The 16,673-nt window shown below is 36.3% G+C and overlaps 1 protein-coding gene across 5 annotated transcripts in view; it reads right to left on the bottom strand.

The window, feature by feature from the left end:
• Positions 1–16,673, bottom strand: part of VPS13B (vacuolar protein sorting 13 homolog B) — a 482,687-nt gene that overhangs the window by 426,280 nt on the left and 39,734 nt on the right. For 2 of the 5 annotated variants that reach the window (XM_075705900.1, XM_075705902.1), the window contains exons 4-6: positions 8,619–8,742; positions 3,776–3,943; positions 2,438–2,619 (exon numbers count right to left, since the gene is read on the bottom strand). In XM_075705900.1, the coding sequence (XP_075562015.1) occupies positions 2,438–2,619; positions 3,776–3,943; positions 8,619–8,742 (474 nt within the window). The remainder of the gene's footprint in view (positions 1–2,437; positions 2,620–3,775; positions 3,944–8,618; positions 8,743–16,673) is intronic. The other 3 variants (XM_075705901.1, XM_075705903.1, XM_075705904.1) reach the window with 2 other exon arrangements.

Below are 16,673 nucleotides of genomic sequence, written 5' to 3'. Positions count from 1 at the left end.
TTGTTTGGTACTACCCTCCCATCATGATCCTGCTCTTACATTGCCAGCGGAACTCATCTGCCCCTCAGTAAGTTGACTCATCTCACTAAAACTGGCAGAAAACTGTTTATTTCTTCTTGTCTAGTTAGCTTTCTGTCACCACAGTGAGTTGACTTAGATGACTGACAGGTCAGACACATGTCAGTGCTGCTGCAAATAGGGGGAGGCAGGACTGACATCCCCAGTGCAAATCAGCTCATCTGTCTTATGGTTGTCTCATCCTACAATGATTTCAACAAGAAAAGCAACAAAATTCTTAGAACACTAATAATTTTACGTATGTTTTACCACCTCCCGCCACATATACTATTTTCATTCTAAAATTGAAAATAGGAGCTTAGCGTTTCCAATTTAAAAGCATACAAACACATATCTAAGTGCTTAAGAACTACCCTCCTTTGAGAAGTCTTAACTTTAATTAAACGCAGTAAGATTAGTTTGGCCAAAACTTTGCAATAGATGTAGTAGTTGAAATTATACAGGTTATAAAAATAGTCTAGTCCCTACGAAGAAACCAAAAGAGCATATGCTATTACAAATGTGGAAGTCTTGGGAGCTTTCACTCAAGACTGAAAAACGGATGTGCTTTACCAAGTGAACAATATAGAGTATGAAAGTTTTCATTATAAAATATCTCAACAGATTTGGAGAGAAAGATTGAGTGCTGCTGGCTTTTGTCTTTAGCTGGGAAGCAAACCACCAGAACACAAGCTGCTGGCATTCAGTAATCTACCCTTCAGACACACTGAGCTACAGTAATTTCATTTGCAGCAGAGATTTTGAAAAGCTTTAAGCATCCTTGAATTAATTCCATTAATGAAATAGTTACATTTACTGATAACAGCTCCTTTTACTTCAATTGTAAGAAAACACAGCTATTTCCATCCAATAGTTAAATATTTTAAAGACAGTCTTTTTAGAAAAATGCATTCTGCTGATCCATAGCACACAACCTCCATGCACACAACAAATCAGAAAGTTATCAAAGGTAAAATTTGTGAGGGTCAACAAATGTGTAGATCTAATCGTTGCATAATGGTATGGTAGTGAAAAACTAGAAAAGATTTAAGATTTAAAAAATCATCACCTTTGGACCATTATTCTTCAGATCATAATAAACAATTATTAATTCACTTAAATATTAATCTAGCATCATATATCTAAATGTTCTGATTTAATTGAGCACCCTTTTCTTTCTAATATGCAGAATCAGTCTTTGTATATTTAATTATTAAATTAAGATCCGCACATGAAAAAATGAAATTTCTGTAAACATACATACTACCAGACATTTGTGTGCAAGTATCCAGCATTTTGTGACAATTCTTATCTGGATACATACCCATATGGCTATTACCATATCCACAAATCTCCAAATTTCCCCAAATCTCCAAATTTCCCCAAAGTAATCAAAGGCATACAGCTGTACAGCACATACAAGAAATCGGGGCATTTGACAAATTGGACATGATTACTAATTAACTTCCAACCCAAAGTTCACAACAGCTTAGGGCTTCCTGAATCGTATCATGAGTCAAACAAACACAGTATCCCAACTGAAAGACTGACACTTCTAAATCATATTCTTGAGAAATGCCCATCAAAATTTATCTCAAAACTTACTATTTTGCAGTGCATACACCTGAAGATTTTTTTTTTTTTATTAAAACTTGGGAAAAGCCTGGTAGAAAGTCTGTGTCTTTATTTAATAGAGTTCTCAACTAATTAAATGGACACCACTGGTATTCACTGAAAGAGGGAGGGAGGGAGGGAAGACAAACCTTACATGCATGACTACTCAGAGCGGGGGCAGTGGAGGGGTAAGGTAGGAGTGAAAGGTAGTTTAGTCTCTCCACCAGCTCAGTGTTTTGCTTCTGCACTGCCAAATGTAAACATGTCACTTAGTGAGCAGGGGTGCAATATTACTCGTGGCCATCTGACACTAGGGACTGAGCTTGGCTTGCTAATCCATTTCACATGGTTCCTACATAGTGTTAATACACTGAAGTTTCTTGTTATTCATGAGATTTTGAGCTACATTTGAAACAATAACATAAGTAAAAAATCCTTTCCATCTTATTGCAGGCACCTTAAAGCAAGCATATGGTATTTTTTTTTCTTTAACGGATTATCTGCAGACTTCCCCCCCCCCTTACAATTGTTTTCTTTTTTAAAACTTCAAGAAAAATAGGGAAAAAAAAGAGCATTACCTCCTTACTTACATGCTGTTACTGTACGTAAGACTAATTGCATCATATGAACAAAACACAATCGAAAAATCCCTTTATCAAAAAACAACAGCATTAGCTTTTCATTTTACTTTAAATTTCAAAGTATATTTTGAAAAACCTCAAAACTTAACAAGTCAGTGGCAAAAGATATTATTTTGGATACCTACTTTAATAATAGATGGCATTTTGGAGTTGAGGTTATCATAAGTAAAATGCAGACGAGTCCTGAAGGAACATTTGTACAGCAGAGGTTCCTGGTAAAACTCAATTTTACCACTAGCATTTCTCTTATCAAGACATACTGTGCAGTCAGAAAAGTTGATCATCTTTCTCAGTACCAGATCGGTGGCTTTTAAAAGAAGTATATAGGTTAAAACAATATATTGCATAAGAAAAATAAGTTATGCATACATGTTCTTATCTAGAAGAAAACAATACAAGATAGTTGTGTGGTCGTTACTCAAATCATCAGCAAAGAAATTGCTTGTGTGACTAAAGACAGTAATTTAACACGTCACAGACTTTTTCAGCTGAATACTTAAGAAGTGAGGACAAATTAGTTACACCCAATTCAAATTTTCAACCCTCCACTATAAGATCTGTTTATAAGAGTACGGCTTCATGTGCATGCATAAGACCAATAAACATTATTCTCGTTATTCTCCCAGAAAGAATCTTGCATAATTTCCCAAGGTTTTCCTTTGAATCTTCCAAAGCAAACAAGAGCTATTACAGTGATCATAACATGAATCGTATTTTGTAATTTTGTCGTATTGGTTTGCAGCAATTTTAGCCAGAACAAAGAAATGGGTCCAGTGGTCAGGAAACCATTAATTAAATTCCCCATTCTACCAGAGGTCTTCTGTGTGATCTTAAAATATTCTTACTGTGCCCAAATTCCACCTCTACCAAATGTCAGTAAGAGCACCTAGACTTACAGGTGAATGTTGGTAATTCAAAGACTGAGACATTCAGATACTGAAAACCAAGATAAAAATCAAAAAGCGTTTTTTTTTTTTTCCTGAAAATGAGAAGCGAAATTAAGCATGTCTTGCAATTGGTATGCCATGCTCACTACAGTGCAGCAACTTTTACTACCTCTCTAGCCAGCCTGTTTAGAGAGCTTTAAGATCACCACAAACAACTGCAACAGAACGCCTGAAGATGCTAGTGCTCATTCACAGAAACAGATTGCCCAAGCACTCACTGCCCCCAGCCACCACAAAATGAAATGCAATCACAGAAGGATAGCAAGTATGAGCAGAGAGGACTACAAAACGTGTTGTATAATTATCTGTGATCATACAAGTATGCATTAACAATCAATCTGTATTATTGTAATTGGGTCTTCAGAATGAAGGACAAGGGAAAAAACTGATTAAGAAATGAAAACAGGCAGAAAGTTTCTTACTTCTGACATAAAGAGCCATTTTTATAAGACATGCAAATTTCCATATGAAGAGTACCTCCACCGTGATACCTAATAACAAAAAATATCTACTCACCAGAGATGTCCATAAATGCTCGATCCCAAAACTCATCCACTGTATAGCATTCTGCAGAAGTTATATTGACTGAGAGAACAATATCATCCTCCACATATTTTAATATGAGATTGTTGATCACAATGTTAACATTGTTTACAACACGCCTAATCAAACTCTGAACATAACCTATAAAATAAAACAAATGCCTAGATGTTATAAGGAAGACATGATGCCAAATTCATTTATTACTAATTATTTCCAACTTGTATTCTTTTTTAAAATCAAAATTGAAACAAAGTATCATTGTCTTTTATTCATTTAAAGAAAAAAAAAAAATCACACAACTTAACATTCAGTGCAGTTAAGTCAATCAGTATCCTGAAAATGCAATAAACTATTGAAAAAAAATTCTAAATACTAGGAATATACTGTAAGAGATTAATTTTTGGTGGCAATTAGTTTGAAAGTTGATTCTTAACAAAACAGAAGACTGGATTATTGTATACAAAGAGTTTTAATGACAGTGACTTTTTTACTTGAAAGATATTTAGAAATAGGTTTGGGAAAGTGAACACCAGCTGCTAGGCTACTTTTCAAGTATGCATGTATTACACCTATTTGCCCCCTTACCTAGTTTTTTAAAAGTTAACTAAACATTAATATGTAATATTTTTTTTTTTTCATTCTGAAAGCTAATATACCCACATCATGCTCAGTAAGACCCCTGTGAGGTGTAACAAAATCAATTTCTGTCAACAACCCAAATAGTAAGCACCTGTACTGAAGCCTGTTGGGAAGAAATCCATTTAAATTTTTTCAGACATAATATGATTGGAAAAATGATCTCGTCTGTGAATTCCCAGTATGCGGTAAACACTCATATTTTACCAATATGGTAAAGAAATTAAATACTACCCATATTCATGTCTTTTATGTATACTGAATGTAACTATGGAGCTAACTCATTTGTGCTGGAAAAAAACCAAGCCTTAAAATTTCTGTGTTTTAAAATTTATAACATTACTCACATTCTACCTAAAAATACATTTAATGCATGCTATAGAGGTCTAGTTTGCTAACTACACTGAAAAAAAGCCAGTTAATGATACAGGTTTAAATCCACAGGCTTCAAGAGTAGTTTTCTGAAGCTTGCATTAAATAAAACTCATTGATACCAACAATTTTAATTCAAATAAAACTTAGAATGAACATCAAAACATTGTGAGATCAGTAGGAGCAGATTCAGGTTGCTACTTCCATTCTCCTCTGCTTTTTCTAGCTATTCATCGTTTTCACACTCAAATATTACTTTTCACCTTAGAGTATACGGAACCTTTTACCATTACACAAGGGATTTTCTTGAGTTCCACAGCTGAAAATTTACACAGTTGACATGAGACATTTTTCCTTTTTCAGCATTCAAAGCCTCCAACCACTTCTTTTATTAAATGTAAAACAGGCTTTCAGCTACCATTAGCAGAATATTTTGATTCTGATCAGGCACATTTCTTATGTTTTAGATGTATTTCAATATTAAAATCTTAACTGTAAAACACATATCACGTTTCTTATCATAACTCAGCTTGCTTCATTTTATACTATTCCTGAGCATACATCACCCTCTGAGCAAAGCTAGTTCCAGCAGGACAGAAACAGCATTTTAACATCTCCTGCCATCTTAACAGGACTGTAATTGTATTAAAACAAAATCTGGAAAATTTAGACCATTGTCTACAGAAACAGGAAATCCAGTGAAAGTCAAAATTTTGGTAGCTTAGTACTGTCAGATTTCTAACATAATCTGAATTTATCTTTTTAGCAGATCAATTAAAAAAAATAACTGAAAAACATGTGGACTAACTTGTTGTTAAGAATAAGTTAGTTGCTTTTCTTAAGTTCAGCATAGAAGTATTTCGCAGACTATATAACTAGCAACTGTAAAATCATAACCAGTAATTTAATTATGATTTTAAAGCCAGCTACTAATGTCATTGAAGAAAGTGAAGCTGTCCCTCCACAGGTCCAAAGTTTTTTCATTATTTTGCTGTCAAGGGTCTTTCAAAGTCAATCTGATTTACATTTTCCTGCTGTGAATGACAAAAACATTACAAATCCAGCATCCAGGGAAGGAGGGAAGAAGGAGGGGGAAAAAAAAAAAAAAGAGAAAAAAAAAAAGAGGCAAGTTCTACTGACAGTTTCCAGCAGTATTCAGGAAAAAAGCAACAATGCTTTCATCTGTGTGTCTTTTTGCCCACATGCATACAAAGAGGGAGCAGAATTGTATCTTCCAAATAAAACAGGGGTCACAGATTTGATAAAAACTTTGTTTCACATTTCTGCGAAGACATTTCCAAACTAGTGGTGCAGTATATCATTAAAAGAACCATACAGGTACTACCTTCCTAATTAAGTTTAGCTTCAAATATGCTAGAATCAGATTCTAATGAGTGAGGAAAAGTCCTTTAAGAAAATGAATTTAAGTCGTTATTCTTACTATTCAAAACAAAGTAATAAAAACATCAGCAAGTTCATGTATAATACAGTTTTAAAAAAAGGGGCGGGGGTTAAATACAAGTGGGAGAAAACAGGTGGGGATTGCTTCTTATTCCTGTAATTTTTAAATATAACACTATGACCACCTTTGCTGCTAAAATTCCGGTATTCTATAATGAAGTGACAAAAAATACTAGAAAATCTATAGGGGTAAATTATCTCCTGAGGTGCAACACAAAATCCATATGTATGCTTTCTCCAAATTCTCTAGAACCCAGCAGGCTGCACTGTACAGTAAGAGCTACAAATGCAGTTTCAGATCCAACTCTCCAAAATATTATAGCACTATAGTCCACAGAGTGGCCTATTGATTCAACAGAATTGGTATCATCAGATTGATCACATCTAAACAACTTAAGTTTAGCAGCGCTCTATTGTTACCAAAGCTGCATTTTCAGCTCTGGCTAGCTCCATCTCTCAGAACACAGCAGAGCTAAAGGGCAAACAAGTCTTTCAACAAATTACAACAGTAGTACGATACCTATATCCAACAACTAAAACAAATCTAAGCAGATGATTCAACATCTTCCTAAAATCCAGGATGCGCAAATTAAAGCTTAGCAAAGCCATACCCTACACCACAAAGAATAAAATCTTCCTGTAAGGAGACCTCTACTCCTCATGGAAGCTCTTTACCACACAGGATGCCTGTATTAAACAGCATTATTTATGCATCAAAAAACCAAAACTAAAGTCAACTGTATTTCGAGAACTTCGTCACATGGAAAGTAACTTACAGTCCATTCCATAAGGTAAAATTTCACTAATGCTCTCTGAATCATTAGATTTCACTACCAACATACTCTATGTGGTTGAAGAAGGAATGTGATGACAGTGAAGGAGATGATAGTGCCCTACAGTTTCACAGAAGCACAAAGTACATCTACAGAATCTATCAAATAGTAACATAAGAAGGCACCAGATCTGATAATTTGCTACAGTACTGCAAATACAGTATGTGCAGTTCATATGAGCACACTAATCATTAAGAACCACAATATACTCATAAAAGACAACAGGCAAACCAATTTTCAATGCACATGTTGCATCTGGATGTGTGGAAACATATCTTTTTGAATGTTCTAACTTCATCAGATGTCAACTTCACAATAAGCAGACCTCCGGTATTTCATTAAGACTAGACTTTTCTGGGAGGTCCACAGATAACTCTGACAGAAACAAACTCGAGGAACCAAAATCCTAAAACTGTTCGTGAATGCAATATAATCACACAATTCTTTGGCAAGCCTTTGACTCCTGTTGTTCACAGGTGAGACCCAAAGAACCAAACGCCAAGGAACTGCCAGAGCAAAAGCGCTGTCCATGGTAGGACATGGTGGATGCCAAGAGTCCTGCAATTCCAAGCCACCAGAGTTTATTGGATCTCAGAGCTTTAAGAGCCTCTAGATCCGGCTCCTGAAGTACCCATTCCAAAGCAAGATGATACTCTGTAGTACATAATATTTCACACACTAAATTTCAATGTTCTCTTTTGATTCAAGACAGGTATAAACTTTCTGTTAACAAAAGACAGAAAAAACGCCTAATACAAAACTGTCATGTCTTTAACCCATCTAAAATGACATGCCCCAAGAGTCAAATTGCAATTCATGCCAGTACTCTCCAATTTCATTTTTCTGCACAAAACACCACCTCATACTCCAAATTTCTGTGCAAACTCAGAGGCAATAGTAATCATATATATAGTTCCTTAGGCATTTTTATATCGTATAAATATCTCCAAGTTCAACTGAGCCAAATTCCACATCAGGAAAAAAAAAGAAAAAAAAAAAAAGAGAGAAAAAAGAGGTGAACATCTCTACCAGTAGATACAGGACTCGATAAAAAACATCTCTCAGAATTATTACTGTCAAAGAGAAAACCTTACCTTTAAAACCATTATAAGAATCTGAAAAGAAAATGTCTGAAAATATACAAGAGACGAACTTAATGTGAACCACTGAGCAGTTAATGAGCAGTAGAAAACAGTGATCTGAAACAGGAGAACCACAGGATAAAATCTAGCACACTACCCCAACAATGTTTCTCATGCTAACCTATCTTGCACTATAAATGAGTTCTATAAATTTAAGGATTCAACAAAATGGAAGGAAAAGATATAAGAATTAACTACATTTCATTGCGAATTGGTTCCTATTTTATAATATTGAAGTATTTCACTTACCTGTACATGATTTGTAGGTGCACAGAGATATAGTAGTCTAACTTAGACATTGTGGCCACCTGAATGAAATTTAGGTATTTTCTATCACCCAAATACAAGCCAACTTCTGAAATTACGGATTACCTGGAGGTAAATCAGGGTCAGGAGAAGCAGATTGCTGAACTCGCCGTGGTTTTACTGCCGATTTCATGCTTTCTGTGGTACTGCGATTTGTTGAACTGGAACCACAACTTTCGTGGTCTTCCTGCTAGAGGAAAAGAAAGCAACTGAGTCAACCAAACAAAAAGAAAATAAATATGAGCAGAATGACTTGGTAACGAGTTGGTAAATTAAAATTCTGTTACTGTTTTTTCCATTAATTCAATCCTATACATCCATCTAATTACAGAAATTAATACAAAACTAGCTGGACAACATAAAAAATTATTTGCTGTTGATACTTCCACTGACTTTTATTTAAAAAAAAAAAAACCACAGTCATTTAGTTATTAATTCCAATTTAACACATTTCATCTAGCTGTATTTCTGCTGAAACATTCCTTCAAACAGAGACAGAGCCCTGCAGACTACTAAAACAAATATGAGAAACTACGGAATTTTATGAGCTTACATGCCTACTCATGAAACCACCTCAGACAGTTCCGAGATGTCATGTCAGTCATGTCCTTCCTAGTGCAGCTAATTGAAAATGATTCAAAGCAAAATATTTTTGCAGACTTCTAAAATAGTAAAACATAGCCCCAGAAGAGATAAATGAACTGAGGGCACCTGCTCGTCTTCAGCTTCTATATAGCTTATTCACCTTAAGGAATTCAGAAGCAGGAAATACGGCTCATAATTTGAGAATATGATATAAGCCTTACAAAATAAAATTCACAGACACAAGAAAATCTTAATTAGCTGAATTCAGGGTTTTAAATACCTGACTAGTATTCCCATTACATTCCAGAATGACAGTTTAACTACAAGACTCAAGTGCAAGAAAGCCAAGAAAAGCAATACAAATATTCTTGTAAGTGTATTAGAAGAGCAGGTTAGAGAGGAAACAAATTTTTACAACTTTTGATCCCAGCCAAATTATCTCTTCGAGTAGTCTCTTGCAGAAAAAGAGTAAAATGCTCTCTGGGTCATGGCACTACTAGGATCACACAATGTGTTCACAAAAAGAAACGTTTGGGGAACAAATGTCAAGTACTGCAGTATGAAGCTATAATATTCTTAAAGTCCTCTAACCACCAAAAAGCAAACAGCTTAAACTGTGCTAGGGTTTTGTACAGGATAGATTATGTGTTTCCCTGCATGCTGCCTGGCATTTTTAATAATCTCAGAGAAGTTACAAACTGGAATCTTCACATTACTTGCTTCTTAATGTGTTTTGAATGAAAAATAAACAAAATTAAGTTTACATGTAATGATACATTTTAAATAGAAGTCTACAACTTCAAAAACAATTGAAGAGAGTTTCTTTCCTTCCACTTGATATTTAGAAAAACAGAGCACAGAGGGAAATTCTCTGATAAAGTGGAAATATCATTTCACTACGAAAAAAGATAATGAGCAATATAATCTTACCCTGCGTGGGGCAGGGGGAAAGGCGGAACTTATTCAGAGAAATTGCAGAAGACAGACCCATTCATACATAAGAAGGGTAGAAGACAGCTTCCAAAAGAAGGATGAGTAACCATAAACGATTTGAGATTTTCCAGTCATTAATACAGTATTGAAACAAGCTGTTTCAATAACTTATGGTTATTTGGCCATTTCAGTCATACAGGACTTGCCCATTCCAATGAATGAAAAAATGAAATGGGTGTTTAGCATCAGCTCTGTTTGGAGGGCATTTGTTTGCTTTCATATCTCCGACAACCTTCTGATGTTTTTCATCGAGGAATGTGAGTCTCCTGAAGACACTCTCAGAACTTCTAGCTACGGTGCTATTTCATTAGAAAGCCACCACTCTCTTCACGGCATACCTGAGCAATAATGGCAGCCTGAAGTTCTTACTTTATCTTTAAACCTGGAGTGACGGAAGCCTCTTCATCTACATGTATATTTTGTAATCAGAAAAGCTCACCTCCCCTTCATATCTCCAGCTTGCTGAGAAAAATTAGATCATAGACTTTTAAGCTAAAATTTTTGAAATAACTTTTAACCATACCCTCTTTCTTGGAAACTAGTTTATATGTAGCATGAAAATATTTTTTCAGATGAGTCACCATACTGCTATTTATGTTTTGAACTTGCAAAAAAAACCCAAGATGTCAGAGTGACCAAACAGCTCAATTAGCACATTTCCTTCTCTCCTGAGCTCACTTAGGGATTGTACAGAATGCTGTGGTGTGACTCTTTAATGATTTGATCTGATAAGATCACATTACGCTTGCCTTTTAATATTTATGTTGGCTAAGAGAAAAAGAAAGGAAGGGGGGCTGGGGAAGGCATTCTATTTTTGAACTGTTAACTGTATCAAGCCTGCCCACATTCAAGTCTAACTTTTCTGTCTGTATACTGACACAACCATGTTTGATGAATCTTCTCATAACTTCATGCAAAATCTACATGATGTTTTAATCATATAGAGTATTACTAACACTTAAAGATTAAATTAGAGTGGTTTAAGCTTTTACCACTTTCAGAGAGTTAAGAACACAGAGTAGCACACTAGGTTTCAGGGGTGGAAGGGGGGGGTGTTTTAAAGGAAAGGGGCAGAGAACCCTTAGATTGTGCTAATTTTGAAAAAAAAGTTTCAAATCTTAACCTATAAATAAACTCAATACAATAAGCTTCTTATATTTCCCCGAGCTACAAGTCTGTTGTGACAGAAAATGGTTGCAACCATTTAGAGCAAGTTGGACCTAAAAGTAATCAAAACAAAAATGTGCATGTTCCAAGATGGTGCCAAAATGTAACACATAAAAATTTATCTCAGAAATATACCTATGTGACTTAATCCACATGAAGTAACAGTATACGTATGTTTAAGAAGAATTCAACCTGACCAAACATTTGAAAAAGGTTTTTTTAATCTGGGATAACATCCATTAATTTCCTTACATAATTATCAAAAAGGTTTTAGAGCTGCCTGGGGTTTTTTTGAGCGTGCACACACACCATTTTTCACAACAGCTACTGATACTTTATAAAGCAAATGTTGTATTCTTTAATTACCAGAAGATGATAACAGTGGCCATGACCTTGTAGGAGCTACTTTCCTACGTAGACGTATATCCAAAAGCTTTCTGTATCTGCACACTTCTGCTCAATGTTAACTTTAAGAGCACACTATTAATTTCTCAAACATGTGGCTGTCTCATAACCCCACAAGTAAAACATGCTCATTAAAGAGATGGGAAAAAGTTCCAAGCAAACTGCCAAAACTAGCATAATTATGAAACTATTTAACACTGGAACCAACTAGAGTCACACACTGTGTCTAGATCACAGTGATGTCATCAGAAACACCCGGCCAAAAGGCACTAAAACTACTGCGCTCCCATAAATCCACTTCACACCAGATGACAAACATTTTAAGTCAAAATTATACTGGGGGTGGGAAGGGAGTTACATTCGAAAAGTGCTAATAACTATAGTTATAGTATGAGATTTGATAAACGCCCATTCATTGTAGCATTAACGAGTGATTCCAAACAACAGTCACAACAGTGGAAAACTAAAAATACTCATGATGTATCTAGAGAGATGATTTTTAAAGCAAATAACACTCATTTACAAAAATATCTTTTCCCACTAGCTTGTATCATAAGTAAAGCCTAGAAAACTTAAGAAAATTTAAGCTGAGGTCCTGCTTATGGGAGTTGTTACACAATGTACCTTGGATCAGGACAAATAGAAGTTTGCACAACCAGGCTCCTTTTTCCCTGTTGGCAAATGTGTCAGACCAGGTACTCGGCTGAAGTATTTTTATAGAGCACTACGGTTACATCTAAAACTATGAAAGTCATAAGTAACATGCTAAAGACACCTAGGCTAGTAAATTTACATGCACGTTCCTCAGTCAATTTTCTACTGCAATATAAAACAGTTATTGCAAAGTTTAAAGCAAATTACAATTGGCAACACCTGAACACATACTCAATGACATTTATTATGATCTTTCCTAGGAAATAGAGTTTATTATCTTTGTTCATTATTCTGATTTCCAAATTTAAAATACTTAGTTGTTGTTCTCTTTAAAAAGACACATTCTCATTTTAAAAATACATAAATCCTATTTAATGTGCAAGGCCTCTAAAATGCCTCATAATCATGCTTCATGGAAAAAAATGTTTTTTCTTGGGGATCACTTAGCTATTTATGTAAATATTGTCCCTCTGCTTTCATCAAATCAAGTCAAAGATAAAGAAAACTGAGTTCTTTAAAAAAAAAAGAAACACAGGAAAATCTGTAAAAACAATGACCATTATGAATTAAAATTTTAAAACCTGAACCAATCCCGAGTACGTATTAAACAAACTTGCAGAGAGTTCTCCATCGCAGTTTTCTCTCTTCCTCTATAAAATTTTGCTTTTTCTGATCCTTTGTCATTTCTAAAACAATGACCTTAATATCCTTTACAAGTCAGTAAGAGATACATCTTTCTATTTCTGTAAAGCATATCTTAAATTGCAAGATGCAAAAACTGCAAGAAAGGAACTAATTTCCCACGAGCGGACTGTGCTTATACAGCCAAGTAGTTAGTTGCCTGTAGCAAGACTAAAAGTAATATTTGGACTATATTCATTCTAGCAAGGCCTCTGACACAGTCTCTTGCACATACCTGATTCCCAAATTGGTGAGATACAAACTGGATAGCAGGAGATAAGTTGGGTGAAAAAGTGCCTGGACCACTGGGCTCAAAGGGTTGTGATCAGGGGTACAAAGTCCAACTGGTGGCTGTTACTTGTGGCATCCTTCAGGAATCAGTACCAAGCCCATGGTGTTTAACATCCTTATTAAAGGCCTGGAAGATGGGACAGAGTGCACCCTCAGCAAGGCTGTGGATGGTACCAACCGAGGGGGAGGAGCCTATGCACCGGTGGGCAGGGCTGCTATCGATAGAGACCTTGACAGGCTGAAGAAATGGGCTGTCAGGAACTCCATGAAGTCCAGACGCAAATGCTAAGGCCTGCACCTGGGATGGCGGTACTCTGTGTAACTGTACAGACTAAGAGCCAAATTGCTAGAAAGCAGGTTTGCAGAAGAGAATCCAAGGGTCCCAGTGGACAGCAAGTTGAACGCAAGTCAGCAGTGTGCCCTTGCTGCAAAGGCAGCCAACTGTATTAGCAAGGGTGAAGCCAGGGGCATGATTCTTCTGCTCTCTTTGGCCCTTGTGAGGTGTTGTGTGGAATACTGCACCCAGTCTAGGGCTCTCCAGTACAAGAAGGACATGGATGTACCAGAACCAAGTCCAATGGGAGGGCCACGATGGTGGTTAGGGGGCTGAAGCACATAAGCTCTCCCTCAGGGGAGATTGAGACAACTGGGGTTGTTCAGCCTGGAGAAGGGAGATCCTACTGCTGTGTACAGCTACCAACTGTGAGGGTACAGAGAAGAAGGAGCTAGACTTGTGTCCGTTGCCACTCATCTCTCACAGTACACCTTTGACAAACCTGAAATACAGGCAATTCCAAGCAGGGCAAAAGCTTTTTCACCATGAGGGTGATCAAGTATTGGAACAGGCTGCCCAGAGAGGTGGTGGAGTCTCAATCCTTGGAGCTATTCAGCACTCGGCTGGCCAAGCCCTGGAACAACCTGCTTTAAATGGACTTGCTTTGGGCATGAAGTTGGACTAGATGATCTCTAGAGATCATCCCAAATTGCTCTACGATTCCTCTCCATGCAAAAACAGAACAAAAAGTAATACAAGTTTTTTAATATATTATCTTAAAAATACACTACCAGTTTCATTAAAGTGGTAAGCACTATCAAGAGCTTGCTTTCAAAAAGATATCTAATTATGTTCCACTGCTATACAATTGTCCATATGCATTATATACATACACAAATAGACAAATTCATCCATACTACACTGCTGTGTAACCTTGCAAGAACACTTCTGCTGGCTAGCACAAGTCAAGCATTACTTGCAAACAAGTCATCAACTTTAATATAGACTCAGTAATTTCATTGCACAATTATCCTGCAAAGAATATTTTGCTAAGAGTTAACAGAAACTGAAATATGGAAACAGAAAATTAATTTTATTATTTTTCTAATGAACAGCGAAGTAGAAGCATAACAACACTGAAACAGCAAAATCAACGACTCAAACATGACATCTGTAAATCTTTTGGAAGGTGTGAGTTAATAGCCTAATGCACACTAACTTTAAAATGATATACATATATGTCTATTTAAAAATTATGACAGTATAAAATACTGAAAAGAAGATTCAGCCCAATTGGGTTACTATTTTGTAGAATAATTAAGGAGTTCTGTATTATATATGGAAATTATATACAACTTATACATATACATTTGTTGTACCTCCAAAAGTCTATTCAGGACAGTCCATTTTCTTTCACTGTTACAAACCCCAATTTTAAATCTTTTCAAACTGGCAAGTCACAAACCTCAGAGTGAGTACTCGGAGATTAAGCTCTGTCTTTCTCTAAGGCAGATGAGATCATGATGGAAGGTCTTTATTTTTCTACTTAATTTTTTTCTTTCAGTACCATTTCATGTCAACTTTTCTTCAAAATCAACTGTTTAAAATGTATACCAGACTATGAAGGAGAAATACCAAGGAATTTGGGGCAGAGGTGCAGTGGCAAAGCACCTTGATGAGTCGGGGGAATAAACAAGGGTAACCTGGTTAAAAATAATGGACAAGCTGGAGCAATCAAGAAATAATTTAACAAGGTGTTAGCCTGCATTTGCATCTTGTTGCATCTGATCTCAGCTGATGTTGGATTCAGAGAAATGAGTAGTAGCAGTGACCAGCAAGGCACACTGAGATACCTGTACTAAATCAGGAGGTTACATCCATCTCTCAGTCTGTTGTCATAAGCCATGTTCTGTGAATTCTGTATTAGCATAGCACCGCATACTCTGAAATAGAGGTATGAGTGAAAAATCCATGTGAAAGCTGTGGACAGGCTACAGTGCTGCCACAGCAGCCCCAGCTGAAAGCCAACAACCTTGCAGGAAGTCTGTTGCACTGATAGTGCAGAATGTGTACTGTCTGCCTATTGATTTCTGGGCAATAGCATCTCCCTGTGATGTTGCTACTGTTTTGATTAGCTGATTATCAGAGGTATTTGAGAGGTATATTTCCTTTGTTTACAAGAAAGGGAGCTGTCAAAGTCTGAAAGCTGATGGTGATAAGGCGAAGACAAATAAAACGGGCTATTCTCACTAAGTGTTCCTCAGAAATACACCCCATTTTCTCAACACCCAAGACAGAGCGACAAATAAAATGACTTTGCAAGCCTTTTTGAGGGAAGCAAGTTGCACAAATATCTTCATTCTAGTTTGGAAAGAAGTTACATTATAAACTGTTAACTGATCATCTAGTAAAGTTTGATACATTTATTGTGGTTTAAAAAAAAATTACGAGGCCACCTACCATCACGTAATTGCTTTTTAATAGAAATAAACATCTCAAAATGGCTTTTCTGCAATTTCTCCTAGGATAAGCTTTTTAAAGATTTTACTCTTCCTCACATTACAGAAAGTTTGCCCAATGCTTTGGTCTGGGGGGATATGGGTGGGGGGCATCTTAATTCTGTAACATCATTCTGTGTTTAACACCTAGCACAGTGGAGTTGTGATCCATAACTACAGCTCTGAAAGCTACAAAGAAGAAAACAAACAGTAAGAAAACTTACAGTAGCAACTGGCAGCTATACTCATTATTTAGCATTACTATAGAAGGCAGGATAGAAGGAATGGAAAAAAAAAAGGCAATTCCTAAATGTTCCACAAAACTTACAGTGCACAGAACTCTAACTCAGTAATTCTCACACTAGGGTGGCCTGAAAGGAAAGGAGTCAGGAGGAGAGATGTTGCAGGAACGCTAGTGCTAGGCAAGTTCCTTCAGCAAAACTGATGACGTGGGGCATCCTTGATGTAGGATGGATGTGGGCTAAAAAGGGTCCTTCTGCCCCACATATTCTCTGTGCCTGGAAACGAGAAGGAAGAGTGGCTGAAACAGTTTACCCTGGAGGACTGGGAGGA

This window comes from Pelecanus crispus, chromosome 2 (assembly GCF_030463565.1).
Source record: "Pelecanus crispus isolate bPelCri1 chromosome 2, bPelCri1.pri, whole genome shotgun sequence".
Lineage (NCBI taxonomy): Eukaryota > Metazoa > Chordata > Aves > Pelecaniformes > Pelecanidae > Pelecanus > Pelecanus crispus.
The sequence above is the reverse complement of the archived record's forward strand: the minus strand, read 5'-3'. Positions and strand labels throughout refer to the sequence as shown.